The following is a 15,428-nucleotide window of genomic DNA, read 5'->3' as shown; positions in this document are numbered from 1 at the left end:
CCACAGTCTGTGACTATTTCAAGACTGTTACTGGCAGACAAGAGAAACTTGATTGTCCTCCTTGAGAACAGAGGACGAAAGTAAGGATTATTCTTAGGGCTCTTGATAAGGACTATAAACCTGTTATTTTAAAGCAGTCTACTGTGATTTCACAAGAACTTGGAGTTTATAAGTATAAAAGGATGACTGGGAAAGTTGTAAACATAAAGTGTTTCTCTAAACATAAAGTGTTTCTCATGGAACAGAAACAAGACATTTAACACAGATAACGAGCTAAAATAATGTGTTTATGTAAAATTGGGTAGTAAATTTATTTATTGCTATATTGTAATGCTGATGGCACACATTTCAGGTGCTAGTCAGATCCTTCTCTTTCTGCATGTAGGAGAGTGTCTTAAATCCAAAAATATTTTGTGTGATTGATGATAAACTGCTTTTAAAGCACATGATAGAGTGCTTAAACTCACTTTTTTCATTAAAGTATCAGTTAGAAATTCTGAAAATAGCATAACTCAGAGATTCTTTCATGGTGTTATCCTATAGTAGTAACATTACTTGAACTCTAGGAATAAATTGCTCATGTAATATTGCTACTTTCCATTCTAATGCATGTTGTACTTGAAAGTAGTAAGTAGGAAGAGCTTTCTCCCTTCTGTGTTTAGAAACTTTTTGGAAAAAATGAGTTACCTTTCATTGTGTTTTACATGTAGGTGGAAAACTTGGATACCCAGATAACTGAAGAACATAGATCTAGAGGAATACAATGTAAACCTTCAGGAACAATGGATAAAGAAAAATGTGAGTGATACAGAACTATACCAATTTGTGTAAGGGTTTTCTGCTGAAAAGCAAAGTTCTATTGCGATTAGGCCATAAAATGGTATTTTAAAGAACATCAGGAATTCCAAACTCCAAAACAGTTGTTGTTCCCGAAACAGCTTTAATATTGCAATTAATATATTTGACAAAAAATCTGGCAACAAGTTTAATACTGCATGGAAGAGTATTACAGTAGCTTTTTTGCTGTTAAGTGAACAAACATTTTTTTTACTCTTTAAATCATTGCTAATTTTATCATTTTTAAATAAAACACCGTGAAGGAATATAAAGCTGAGGAGAGCTTATCATCATAGGAAAATCTACCCATTCTGGCTGGATGCTTCCTTCTTCTAGTTTGGAAAGAGCTAAGTTTTAGTGTAACATTTTATCTGTCTAGAAGCCAAAAGTAAGAAGGAAGTCCACTGAATGGCATAAATATTTTTAACTTAAAGTTAGATAAAATTAACTCATTGCTAATCAGACGTTTTGTTGACATAATAGTTATGCAATTGACTATGTAATATCTATTCAAGCTCTGTCCTCAACTGCTTCTGTCTTTTCAGTATCAGAACAGTTAAAAAAATTAGGATAATTAATGTTAGATTTCTGTAATAGTTTTTACTCTGTTTCTAAGAATTTTGATTTGATTAAGTGAATAATTAGAAGCCATGCTGTATTCATTATAGTGTCTCACATTAGCATTAGCTACTTTCTTTAGGTGAATTGAACTTAAGGTTGATGTTTTATTTCTTGATGCGGTACCTGTCACATTTCAATTTTGATCTTATCTTTAAAAACAAGCAACCCACCTGTGACGTACAAGAAACATGGAATTCTTTTCTGTCATTGTTTTGTCTTCACTTTTTGGAGAGGGATTAGCAGAACTTTCTGTTCTTGTAAATAAAGTGCTACTTTTCAGATTCTTTTGAATCACACTAATGAGCTGATATAAAAGCAGCATCAAAATCTGACAAATGCAGAAGGCACTTTTTTAACAGTTGAACTGTTGTTTCTTTTTACAGGCAACCAGCTGATTGCTCAGGATGTGAGAAAAGATAATGAACAAAGTCAGTGTTCCAGAACAGAACCTGATAACACAAAGGTATTTTCAAGAATATATTTTTGTTAATGTTCTGCAATTGTAATGTAAATAAGATGGAAGTTTAAGGTTCTATTTCTATAGCAGGTTGTTTTGGGAGATATTTTCATTAAGTGTAAACTACTTTTGCATTGTCCCTTGAATACAAAATAACGGACTATAGAACGAACACACTTTTCAAGGGAGAGACAATTAAAAAAAAGCAGGGGTCTGTTTTGCTATGGACAGCACCTGATCCCTTTGAGGTGTGGTGGACGGATTTGCACAATATTAAGGAGCTTGGGATTGTGTGAATCATTGCTGGATCCCAGCTGTCCAGTCAGTTCAGCATCTTCACGGTCATACTGACCTGAGATCTGCAAGAGGGCATTGGACATTACCAGAATTCTGGCTTTGCACTGGTTCTTCTAAGTCGAAACAGGAATTCAGGTCAAAGTAGATGTTTCTTTTAAGAGCACACATGGACTATTTCTCACCCACTAATTTTGATGCAGCTTCTCAGTATCAAAATTTTTAAGAGACATCACACAATCTTGAATAAAATAATTACTCGTGTATTGGGATGTGGTTTGGTTTGGGGTTTTTTTGTTTGTTTTTTAGTATAAGTAACTGACCATGATAGAATTTGTACTAAGACACTCTTTTCTTTATTGTTTCAAAATAATGCAGGAGGTTATTTCAGATGATACAGCAGAAGTGCCCAAAGAAATTGGTGTAATGCATACACCTCCTAGAAGTACTATGGAAGAAAAAGGTAATGAAACTGCCCATTCTGGGCAATTTTCTGAACCCATAGAGAATGATAATTTCATTTGAATGATTCTGTGAGAAATTAGGAACCTGATCCCAGCAAATACTTGCAAATACTCTCTAGCTGCAGTCTGTTCTATTACTGCTGTCAAATAATGCATTAATCCCAGTTCCTTTAACAATGAGAGCAGATTTGATGTTTCTGCTATGCTGTCACCCATCCACTTCATTATTACATCAGTGTGTACCTTGGGTAGGAAAGCTGATTGCAGATAAAGTAGTGGATAGGGAAATGACAAAATTTGGGTATGTGACAAGAACTTTCCCAACTGACCACAAATAAGATATGTCCTTCCACTGAGCAGGGGTGGAATATGCAATATATTATGTATATATTATAATACTATAATATTGCATATATATATTATTTTTTTTTTAAGTACATATATGTATTCACCCTCAAAATCAGTCTTGTTTGTTTTTGTAGAGAAACTAAGCAGGAAAGAGCACACAAGTTGTGCTGTCATAGTTGACTTATTAATTGCACTAAAATATATAATAGAACGTGGTGTGTCCACAGTGTTAATACTGGCTTTGATAAAACTTCAGTCTGTCTTTGTGTGAACAGTGTATCTTCCCTAATGTTAGTTTGACCTATTAATAGTTCTGTCTCTCCAGTGAGCAAGTTACAAATATGAAACTGTTCTGCACTGGGCATGTATTCTCACCTTCCTGCTTTGTGCAATGTGGGAGAAAATTGTATAGTGGATTATGTTTATCTTACCATTTCACAGCAGATCATGCTTTTGAGCTTTTGGTTTTGCCTTAAATTAGAAGACCTGTCTAACTCATCTGGTGTTAGGGAAGCATTCTGGCAGACCAGTGTGCTGTAGCTACCAGGTACACAGTGTATATTTCTGATGGGTGTTTTTAGGGGATTTTGGAATACAGAATGAAATAATGCTTTTGGTGCAGAGGTTGTGGCTTGTACCTTTTTCTTTGCATAATGAACCAAAGGTGTACAGTTTCTCTGTCTTTTTTTTTTTTGTATGTGTGAAGATGAATTTGAACAGGAAATGTCTGAAAAGGAAAAGCATGATCTAGAATCAAATGAAAATTCTCCAGAGGTGAGTTCTTGTTCATGGTAGCTAACTGAGATAATGCAGGTTCACACTGAAAATAAGTACTTTGGTTTTGTATTTTGTTAACAGCAATATTAAAACTTTGACTAGACTAACATAGCTGTGAAAATTTGTTTGGTACTGTGAAGTACCAAAGACTCATGTAATTCTGTGTCATAAAGTGTAAACTTAAAGAGCATAAGACATCAGTGGCTGATTATTGAAGTAGAATTAAATCCATTCCTATATTTAATAGTACTTATAAACTGTATAGAAAGCAATTCGATAGAGTTATATTGTATAGAAATCATGTTTTCTGAATACCCTGTAATTAAGATGTGGACAGTTTAGGCACTAGCAAATATGACCTGGCTTTACAAAAATACTATCACTCAACAAATCTAAAGTTCTTCATGTTGTCTCTTAAGCACATACTTGTGACATTCTACAGTGGTGTCTGTAAACAAATGTGTGAACCCTGCTGGTTAAAGTTGTTGCTAGTCTATAGAAATGGACACAGTTCTCATAAGGACGTTGAGTTGTCATTTGCTTTTTTTTACCTCTAATTTGGAAGTGGAAGAAAACTTAAAGAATAAATTGTTACATTTGTACCCTCAAAGCTTGAGTTACTAAGTTCTGTTGTGGGAGGAGACATCACTAGATTTCAGTCAATGCTGTATGAGAGACTTCACATTCTTTCCTTGTAAACAGGAGAAAGTCTTACTTGGGATTTTGTGATCTGACCATATTCATTTCTTAAAGTTGTCTTTCAAAGCTTAAACTTGAAAGTAAGGGGCCTATTTTACTAAAGGCCTTGTTTTTATAGAGATTGTAACTAATCTGTATATTGGGATAACTAGGATGTTGACTGTTTCATTGCACTTGCTCAACTGTTACAAGGTGTAGCCTCTGCTTTGCTATTTTGAAAAAGGGTCTCACAAGATACAGAGTTTCCTGTTCTTGTAAGACTGAAAAGATGTGGTTGGGTGTACAGGGTAAGACAGCAGTATTTGTGAGATCAAGTGATAGAGTCGGGGGAGAGGAGGCAAAAGGCACTATCTTGTCTGGCAAGCTTTGTGCCTGAGGCCAGTCACAGAGAATCTGGTATAACTGGGAGTTGTCTTGTTTCTTTTCAGCTCCATTAGTAGATTTCATAACAGGCAGTGTCTCTTCCTGTAAAACCTACCTCGCCTGTGTTTTTCAGCCTACAAACACTACTTCTGCCACATCATTCCATTATGAAGTCTTTGTATTGCTCAAATGCTAAATGACAATTGCAGTGACTGGAATGTTTTTGTCCTGTACTTTTAATAGGAAAATCAGCCTATAATAGTGAAACGGAAAAGGGGAAGGCCTCGTAAATACCCTCTTGAAGCTGTACTGCCTGGTGGTAAGTAGTTCATAATACCTGTGTGTCAAAACAAGGAAAATAATGACATTCAAGTTCTGAATTCATATTTCTTCCCTCAGGTGGGGAGTCAAAAGCTGATATGAGCACTGGGAATGTAAGTGCCTTTATTTTGTTTGGGTGCATTTAAACACAGTAATTCAAGAGCTATTTATTTGTTTAACAGTTAACAGTATTTCAGAAACATCTTATGGATAACTTGGTAACTGAGTTCAGTCTAAGCAAACAAAGACTATTAATAGTATCTCCCAATATAATCGAACTTTGTAAGTAAAATAGACTATTAAGTTGGAACGTAGCAAATAACAGGATCAAACTTAGTGCAACACACTTAATACAAATCCAGGTGTTACAATGGCTAGCAATATACTTGTACACAGGGTGAAATTCTGATTGTGTACACATATCTTTTAATTTGTGCCGAGAGTAATCTTGGCCTAAAGGGCAAGGGTGACTTTGTTTCAAAAACTTGAGATATTTTTTTCTCTACTGAACCTATCATATAATAGCTCTTAAGATCTGTAAATTAAAGTACTGTGTAATACAGTGTTATTACCTATATTATCGTGTGTACAGCCCATTGAAAGGATAGAGACATGATGGTTAGTAACTTAAGAGCTCATGAAACATACCTCTCTGTTTTAAAGCTCAGCAAAATTTTAATTTCTTAACCCCTGTGAAGTACATTCACTGCTAAGAAAGTATTCTGTTGGGATTGTTTCTGCAATCCAGTTGGATTACAGCACAGGGTAGTAATGGATCAGGCATGTTTGTGGAGTACAACTAGTTGATTTATCCTGGGGAAGGCTTCTCTGTTGGGAATTCCTCTATGTCAGAATCAATGTTATTGCATAGAAAAGAGGTGATTTTAAAAATGAAGCTGTAATGGAACGTGTGTGTTCTGCCTGCTTGCCTGGTGAGGCACCACCAGGCATGGCTGTTGGAAATTTTGGGAAGTCACCTAGGCTATGGACAGCAGGAGGTCTTGTCCCTGCTTGTTCTGTTCCTGAAGCATTTCAGGCAGCCTTTAGAGTCCTGTCCCTTCTACAGATCTGGTGGAGTTTTGTTTCAGAATCCCTGATCTTTCCTAATCCATTATTCTTCCTATCCTTCTTTCCCGCAATATTAACTTAATGAAATGTAATTTGGATTTGTGTGGGACTTGGTATTTGGGGTTTTTGTTTTGTTTTATTTGGGGAAGGGGAGGTCTTGTTGGGTTTGGTGGTGTTTTTTCCAAATAAGAATGGAAACTATTGTAAAATCCCCCTCAGAAATAGATATACCTTGGCAACCTCAGTCCTGGAACAAAATCATCTTGTTCTAGTTAGACTGTTTTAAAGGTCTTATACCTCTCAGTGACGATTGATTGGTGTGTCAGTCAGTTACAGGCTGGCTCCAGGAGGAGCGATATCTGCCCTCCATCTGAGACAGTGGTTCTCTAAGGTGAGATATTATCTTTGCATGACAGTTTCCCTAGGCTGCTTTGAGAACACGTTGCTACTTCAAAGGAAGTGTAGACATCCCAGTGTAGTTGTTCAGTGATGAAAGCAACTGGATTTTTTGGACCATCATCATAGGAGGTTATGCAGTTATACATAGCTCTTTCTGCACTCTGTCTAAATACAAAATTCTGGTGATACGTAACTGCAGATCTGTATGTGTCACGTGAAGTGACTGCACTAAACTATTTTTGTATTGCTGATAATTATATTTTCAGAAATGCAGATGATTGAAACTGCTCTGAACTTTGTGTCTTTTATTGCAATGACTACAGTGTCAGTTAGGTTACTGCAGCTGCTATGCTTTCTTTGGTTTATGGGCTGATTTGACCCACTGCGAATTTTGATCATAAATGGAAAAAATGCATGCTACTGTTAAGAAACTCAGTGCAAACTTTCTGTGTGCTTATTAGAATGGTCATGTGTTCTAGATGTGCAGGTATGTTCTACTATGAATGGGAGCAAATTTCTGTGTTTATGCAATACAATCCTGGATTTGCTGATTATTCTTTTTTCTTTAATTAAGCCTCTTTTGTTTTCAATTTCAGCTGCAGTTTCCTATCTTTGCGAGTAGAGTTAAAACACCTCAAACAGGTAAGCAAATGATACCTGCTTTAATGAATAAAACAAAAGACAAAAGAAATAGAAAAGGGTTTTCTAAGAAAATCATATAGGTCCTTCATAAACATCATCTCTGGCAGTCAGTATTATCAATGTGGAAAAACAGAACAGTGAAGACTTGTCCCTAATTCCTACTGAGTTTTTAATTGTAAAAAAAAAAAAAGCAGCTTGAGAAGAACTTATTCCAAAGATGCAGCTGCACTGTTAAGTGCTGAATAATGCATTGCAGAATATACTAAATCATCATTTTGTGTGGATAAGCATATGGCAGAGCTTCACAGGAAGGTAGGTACCCCATCAGACTGGTTCCTATTTCTACTTACTTTCAGCAACTATCTTAATACATTAACTGTTTCAAAATTTGAAATTCTGTTCAATTAATTGGTTTACCTGTAGATGTGTATCTGAAGAGCTTAGTGGTAGTTTGAGGGGATATTTCTTTGTCCCCTTTCACAACTGCTCTAAGATCTTTAGATCATCGCTTAACTTTACACAGAAGTGTACTTTCAGTGCTTCAAACTGCTGTCAAGTAAAGTGAGATGCTTTTCTGTTTCTCTTCCTGTTCAGACGTCTGTGATTAGTGAGAGGTCAGACTGTGGTGAGTTTTAGGTGGCATAGTCAATTCTTTGTGTGTATGGAGTCTGAACTGCACTGGTTGGATGTTTAAATAGGTCTTTTTTTTATTATGGCCATCCGTAAAAGAAACTTGAAAATCCATTCAGGAAGCAGGCAAACCTGAAAGGCAGGTTAAAAAGTGGGTTGTAAACAAATACAAACATTCATGCAACAAATCTGAGAAAACAAATCTTCAAATCTTCTGGAGTTTCCAAAAGTTCAGACTTCTACAGAGAGAATAACCTGACAGCACTGCACATATGGACTATTTCCCATTTTCTCTGCATCTGTTAAAATACCAGCTTTAATCCATATGCTTCAGAATGGTCTCTGGAGAGTTAGCTGGTTGTGGGATGCTAAGGCAACAGACAAGAATGTGAGAAAGGTGTAAAAGTGCATTCTGGTTTGCTTTTTGTTCAAAAGGATGGACACCTGACTGTGTAAATAAAGCTTAATTTAGTGTGTTAAGTAACATTTCATTTTCCAGGTAAAAGGCTGTTGATGTCACAGCAATTTTAAGAAGAGTATATAAAGTGAATGAAATGTCCTGTTAAGTTTTTTCATCATATGTTAGTATTCATGTGAGAAAAGGGGTTGAAAACCCCTGGTAGTGAAAAAAACCAAAGTGGAATCTCTCTGCAGTTCACTTGCTCTGGTAATTTCTGGATGTTCTGCACAAGGGTTTGCTGTGGCGACAGACTTGCATACAGAGTGGGAAGCAGAGAATTTCTTTTCAGTCAGTAGAACTCATTCAGTTAAGAGACATCTGGCTTCTGAAAGCAGCATCCTCCCATAATACCGACACTGAACTTGAAACTAAAATTGTTTTGCGCTAATCAGTGGTTGCATTTACTACTAAAAGTCAGTCAGATTTTTAAATACTATAGCTTATTATTTTTATACTTATCTTGAAGCAAAGGTGCTACATTTTCACATCCTAAAGAGAGGGTTGTGTCTACCAAGAAAGGCGTGTCTTCTAGTTACATAGTGTATTCTTCAATCTAAAACCTTTTTGCTACAACTTTGCCAAAACATGCCAGAATTTTGTAGTATGTCTTTTGAACATAACAGAACTACTTAATGTTGGTTGTATGCTATATGTAAAATCCTTAATACAGTTGACAGTCCTGTTTTACTGCATTTCTGTATTGAATAGCTAAATATCTGTGTTTGATTTCATTTGCTTTTGTGTAAGTTTTTCCCTAAAACCTTAACAAAGGAACTCCAAAAAACGTGTGAATTCAAGAATATTTTTCTGTTCTTTGAGATCTATTTTTGATCCATTACATTAATATTCTTCTGTTTATTATATCAGTCTGATTGGTGTTGAGTTTAGAGTTGGTGTCATCCTTTCTGTACCTTTCAGAAAACAAAAATAGGCAGCAATTTTATGGCAGGGAAAAGAGGTATAAAAACTTGCTTTTGTTTAGGTTGCTTCTCTCCTTCTATTGCTAAGGATTTTTATCCTTGCAGTATTGCAGATAATTCCATTTGACAAAGCTCAAAAGGTTTGTTAAATAGCTCTGTTACCAGAGAGTTAGTAAGGGTAGAAGTGGGAAGCATCTACTGTGGAGAGTGACCAGATTGAGGTGTAGGTTATAGGGTTATAAATGTATTTTAACATGCACAGGCCAATCTTTAAGAAGCACTGAACTGGAATTAAGAAGTACATCAACAGAGAAAGTCATACCTAGTAATTTACATACTGGGAATTAAACAGGTTTTAAACATTTTGTTTTGAGCTACAGCCATCTTGGTGCTTCACTGTGGGCATAGTTAAGTACTAGAACAGATTGCCTGGAGGGACCATGTTCTTGGGAACTTTCAGAATTGGATTGAACAAGATCTTGAGCGGTATGATCAGATCTATTAATTTAGCCATGCTTTGAACAGGAGGTTGGACTAGATGACCTCCAGAAGCTCCTTCCAAGCTAAAATTTTGTGTGATTCCGTAATTAATAATAGAATCACAGAATGTTTAGGGTTGGAAAGGACCTTAAGATCACCTAGTTCCAACCCCCTGCCATGGGCAGGGACGCCTCACCCTAGACATGTTGCCCAAGGCTTTGTCCAACCTGGCCTTGAACACTGCCAGGGATAGAGCATTTACCACTTCTTTGGGCAACCTGTTCCAGTGCCTCACAGTAGTTAAAAGAGGTAAGTAACTTTTGCTTTTCCATTAAAACAAAACAGCATATGCCACAAAGCAATAAATGTCAGTCATATAAAGCCTTACTACTAAAAGAAAAAAGTAAAATTAATCATTGTCTGTGTATATAGCAGAATTCAACGAAGCCATATTCTAAACTAGATAAAAGCATTAAAAGTTCTGTGATGGTTATGCAAAGTTGACAGAAGTTCAAGATTAAGTTTTGTTCTTTCATTTCTTTTTAGGTACAGACATATCTAATAAGAAAGAAACAACAAACGTAAGTGTAGTCATTTTAATCTGTAAGTTTATAAGCAGTATGTAACGAAAAATGTCTGTCTTGTATTTGAATTAAACTGTTCCTGCCTTACATGCTTCCATTTTATTTTTTCAGGAAGAGGAAGCTGAGAAAGCAGAAATGATTGTGCGTAAAAGGGGAAGAAAGCCCAGGCGTTCTCTGGTTCCATCAGAGGAATCTGGTAAAGGAAAAAAAGAAGCTGTGCTATTCCTAACAGAAGGAAAGGATATTACTGTGCCTTTTCTGTTTACTAATAGCAACAAAATAAGCTTTACTCAATTTTCCTTTCTTGAGGAAAAATCATTCAATTACAGCTAGTGTAAATATTATGTTATTATGTGTAAATTGCTGTAATCTCATGTCAGAATTGCTACATCCCAGATGCTTCTATAAAGCCTCATGAATTTTCTATGAATTCTGGCTATGAGCTGCATAAGTAAACTCTGGTGAATGTGTTAGCAAGATTAAGTCAAACAAGTGTGAATTAAAAATGCTGAAGCATAAAGGAAATGGAAAATTACTTACTTAAAATGGGATTTGTGAATAGAATACCTTTTCTAAACTAAGTGTCCATATCCTTTTGGAGGGCTTTTGGAAAATTATAGCACATGTGTAAAATTTTACATGGACAGAAACACTGGAGCCTGAAAGAAAACGTCGGAAATTAACATCTTCTGAAGATGAACTAAAAGAGCAGGAGGAAGGAGAGGAAGAAGATGGTGAGGAAGATGATGAAGCACATTCTGGGGCCACAACTAGATCAGCTACAAGATTAGAGGCTCAAAGGTAACTGTCTGTGTGTAAAGACAACAATAGCAAGCTTTTTCTACATTGTTCTCGGTTCTGGGGTTTGTTCAGGGCGTTTGTTTGTTGCTTACTTTTTTTTTTTTTAAGTTGAGAGCTTCCCAAATAATTTTTATTTGAATTCTAGTTCCGCTCTTCTAGGGATGAAGAGACAAAAGGGTAGTTGGGAAAACTGTTAGGGTCTCAACAGACAGACTTTGGATATGTTAGTAGGTAAGAATTGACCTGTTGTCAGTCTTCATCCTAGTGATGTCTCAGAGTTGAGCATGAGGACACTTAGTTCTGGTAGATTAAAAGGAACCTCTGACATGACTGCAGTTCACCATTTCATATTTGGAGTTGGAACAAGGTGGGAATATAATTATCCAGGTCCATTTCTTTTCCAAGTATTACCCAAGTCAAATGCATGAATCTACAGTACTGGCGGATTTCTTTTCTAGTATGGTGATCTGAAAGCTCCTTGTGCTGCAAAAGACTAGTGTGGTAGCAAGAGTTCTGTTTTCAAGAAGCTGTTCTTCATCTCCCTTAGCGTAGCTCTGCTTTCCTGTAGGCAAACTGAATTATAGCAGAGCTCATCCTCCTGAATTTGTTGTGGAAACATAGATAAATATCAGCTTTGGGAAGTTTTAGTTCATGTTTCTGCTTTACAGAACAGGAGTCCAGGCTTTGTTCACAATGTAAATTCACCGAATTTACATTATTCCTAAGGATATCATAATACATATTAGCCTTTGGGGCTTATTTGGAGCGCTGTTCACAGTACGCTCTTGAATTCATAATTTCAGAGCTAAATCAGAAAGTAATTACGTAGTCTTCATTTAAATAAAACTCTGAAAGTGTACTGCTGCCATTTAGTAAACAACAGTTTTGGTAAAGGCAAAGGGACTTCCTTTAGTCTCATGTAAAAGTTTAGATAATCAGTGTTTTCCTTCTGACTGCTTGTATAAACATCTACTTTTTTATTTATAGATCTGTTTGGTTTGCACCTCAGATTTCTGATGCTGTTCTTCTAGGTCTGACTGTAACAAAGCATCTCGAGGTGCTGCAGTCTGCATTTTATAAGCAGCATTTGGGAATAATTCTGTGGAAGGGTCTGCTTCTTCACCTTTGGCATTGCTGGATTATCAGCTTTCAGTTTTTGTGACTCAAGTAACCTGTTTTGCTAACTATGAAGTTGATCTCCAGTAACCAGTTCTTCGTATTTCTGAACTGCTGGATGCTAAAGCTAATATGAGTTAGTCCTTTACACTTGATAAGAAAATTCTCTTTGCTGCTGCCTTTGCTGCTTTTGTTTTTCTACTGGTACTGCAAGCTATTTTTTTAAATACAGACAGTTATGTACCAGAACTATTGCAGTTTGGAACTAGGTTTTTTATCTAGTTAAATATTACATAATGTCTGTAAAGTAGCCTTCTGGTTCTACATTTGGTATGAAAATACATGCTCGGTATTGCAGTTTGTGTCTCAAAGCATTGCAGATAGGTTGGGGGTTTTTTTTCTGCTGTTTCTTTTGGCAACTTTGATTTGCTTGTTGCAAACACTGTGCAGTCTTAATTTTCTGTGCTTGGAATGCAAGAAGAAAGTGACTTGGTGGAAGTATTTTGTTATATATACATTAATCATTCTTTTGTATTACAGAAAGCAGCCCAGCAAGCCAACCACACGTGCAACTTCTAAAAGCAGCAGTCCAAGTTCAGTTTCTCCTAAAAAACGACAGAACCTAGCAGCAAAAAAAAGATCTCCAAGTGACTCAAAAATGAATAAATCTCCTCTGTTGACACAGTAAGTATTAAAGTTGAATCCGCTTCTATTACTTGTTTTGGAAGCCACTACATCGATCCTCTCTTTATATGTAATGTACTGCTTCAGGAATCTGAACAGCAGTCTAATTTTGTTCTGTTCTGTTATTTTGTGATATATATAAAAGCTTCTAAAGGATTTTCTTCTGTTAACATCTTTTCTTTTTCTTGCTTTCTTTAACATTTGAAAGACTTAGATACTTTATTTTTTTTTTTTTCTTTCATCCTCAAAAACCTCTTGGGAGAATCTTAAAATGCTGTTATGCAGTGTTTTAACTTGAGCTGTGATTCTTTCCTGAATGGGAGGAAGAGCAGCTGTAGTTGAGGTTAAAGCAACATGTGATGACATGATTCTAGCTTCAAAGATCTTTCTAAGATCAGTGATAAAAGACTCTGAGAGTCCTTCTATCAAGTTTTGAAAATATTTCCCTTTCCCTCTTTTCCCCTTTTTAAAGTTGAGATCACAGTGTAAAATCCCAAGGGAGTCATAAATGTGGTGTGCCGTTGCTATTCATCTTGTAGTTTACCTGTAAAATGGGTTATATGCCAAATATATGTAGTTGTCATCCAATCTGAAATGTGACAGTGTCTTCAAACTGAACCTCGGGAACATGTGTATCATGTGCTCACTGATTGACTGTCACAGTTAACCTCATGCTAATTACTTTGTATGGTTATAAAGAGCCAGGGGTTTAAATCACATTTACAACTGGTTGCAGATGGAATGTGGTGGGATTATGTATGGATGCTTAAATATATACATGATGTCTGCCCTTTACTCCCTTTCGCGTATGCAAGACTTAAGCCACTATTGCTATGCTTCTCTTTTTGTGAGACAGGGTTACAAGACAATGTAGTTCATTATATTCCATTATAATCCATAAGTCTTTCCAAAAGAAAGAGGAGGAAGGAGGAAAGCTATAGCCCCGAATTCTACACCCTCAGCACTCTCCAACATACAGAATTAGTATGCAGTATCCTGCTGAGATGTGATGGGTGTGTGCAAGGTCTCCCTGTGGTCTGTGCTGGTGATGATTTAGCAGTAAGCTTTCAAATAACTCATCCTCGCAATTCATCAGAGATGGCCAGTTAGGTTCTGTCCTCTAAACAGGATTGTGCCCAACCATCCTTTCTGTTTTACAGGTCCTACCATTGTTAAAATAATTATTCATAATGCTTTTCAGGTTAAAGGTGCAGCCTAGCAAGCGTAAAAGGGAAGACAGCCCAACAGTGGTACGGAGAAAAAGCCAGCAGAAAACAGAGGAGACGCCAGTAAAGAAAGCAAAGCGATAATCTTTACCAGCTAGTAGTGTTCATGGAAGAGTCAAAAGAAAAAACATCTGTGCTTCTATTTTTTTTAAAGCAAAGGGATTTGCACGTGCTTGTTTCAGAGCTCTAAGTTAATCAATGCAGTACTTTTAAGTTACATTTTAAACAGCTTTATAAACTATTGTTTATACAGAATATTATGTACATTTATTTCAGATGAAAAATAAGTTTACTTTGTATCTGAATGAAAAACAAAGTAGTTATATATTTTATCACTGACTTGGAAAGTTGGAGTTTCCCAATGTGACATGCTAATGCAGATGCTTCCAACCCATGAGGCACACCTGGGCCTACTAATACACTTTGTACATAAACTTGTAAAAATAGGTTGTATTTTACTCTGTGTATGAATCTAATCAATGATGAACATTTTATTTATTATATGGAAAGCATTGGTCTGTAAACTTTAGTATATACCTTAGGGTTTTTTAATTATATATTTTACATTCTATGCAGACGTCGGTAGGAAACTTCCCCTCCACTCCCCAGGGCTGTCTAAAACCTGAAATTCTCTAAAATCTGCTCAGACAGTTGGTAAAGTACTTTTCTCGCATGCATTAAAGTGTAGTTTAGCATAGTGAAAGGGACCGGGCTCCTTTCTGTTCACATTTGTGACAAAGTGTAAGATTTGAAATGTAATCTTACTAGATTATATTTTCACTTGTGAATTTACTACCAACTGCAAGAAATTAATAGTATTAGGTTAGGTTTATCCAGCCAGCCGCCACTACCCTGAAATGAAACAGTTTTATTTTGCAGCTAAACCCCTGTTCTTTCAGTATTTGTCTTTTTCAAGAAAGAGGGACCCATTGAAATCAAACGTCACTTCTCCTTAACTATAGAGCTTCAGCATTTTATGTTACATTTTATACACAGGTATTAAAAATAAAACCTGGTATTATTGCCAGAATCTTTTTTTAATGTATATTAACTCTGGTAAGAGCAAATGTTCAAGTGAAATTGTATATAAAGTTAAACTTTTCTTATGATCAAATGTGTCTCTTGTTATGATGTGATGAGTTGCCAAACAATCTGAGATTATTTTAAGTGTTTTGTTGATATTCTGGTTTATAATTAAAAAGGATTCGGGGGGGGGGGGGGGGGGGGGGGTGTGTTT

At 36.1% G+C, this 15,428-nt stretch overlaps 1 protein-coding gene across 1 annotated transcript in view; it reads left to right on the top strand.

Annotated features, from left to right (window-relative positions):
• Positions 1-14,842, top strand: part of BOD1L1 (biorientation of chromosomes in cell division 1-like 1) — a gene marked incomplete at its 5' end in the record, with an annotated part of 36,246 nt that extends 21,404 nt beyond the window's left edge. The window contains 12 exons of the mRNA XM_010014927.1: positions 711-798; positions 1,842-1,921; positions 2,588-2,672; positions 3,728-3,795; positions 5,104-5,179; positions 5,260-5,294; positions 7,245-7,290; positions 10,327-10,361; positions 10,476-10,560; positions 11,012-11,165; positions 12,822-12,965; positions 14,167-14,842. Of these exons, the coding sequence (XP_010013229.1) occupies positions 711-798; positions 1,842-1,921; positions 2,588-2,672; positions 3,728-3,795; positions 5,104-5,179; positions 5,260-5,294; positions 7,245-7,290; positions 10,327-10,361; positions 10,476-10,560; positions 11,012-11,165; positions 12,822-12,965; positions 14,167-14,275 (1,005 nt within the window). The remainder of the gene's footprint in view (positions 1-710; positions 799-1,841; positions 1,922-2,587; positions 2,673-3,727; positions 3,796-5,103; positions 5,180-5,259; positions 5,295-7,244; positions 7,291-10,326; positions 10,362-10,475; positions 10,561-11,011; positions 11,166-12,821; positions 12,966-14,166) is intronic.
• Between the last annotated feature and the right edge of the window lie 586 nt (positions 14,843-15,428).

The sequence above is a fragment of the Nestor notabilis genome, unplaced genomic scaffold, assembly GCF_000696875.1.
Source record: "Nestor notabilis isolate BGI_N333 unplaced genomic scaffold, ASM69687v1 scaffold28005, whole genome shotgun sequence".
NCBI lineage: Eukaryota > Metazoa > Chordata > Aves > Psittaciformes > Psittacidae > Nestor > Nestor notabilis.
The sequence above is the reverse complement of the archived record's forward strand: the minus strand, read 5'-3'. Positions and strand labels throughout refer to the sequence as shown.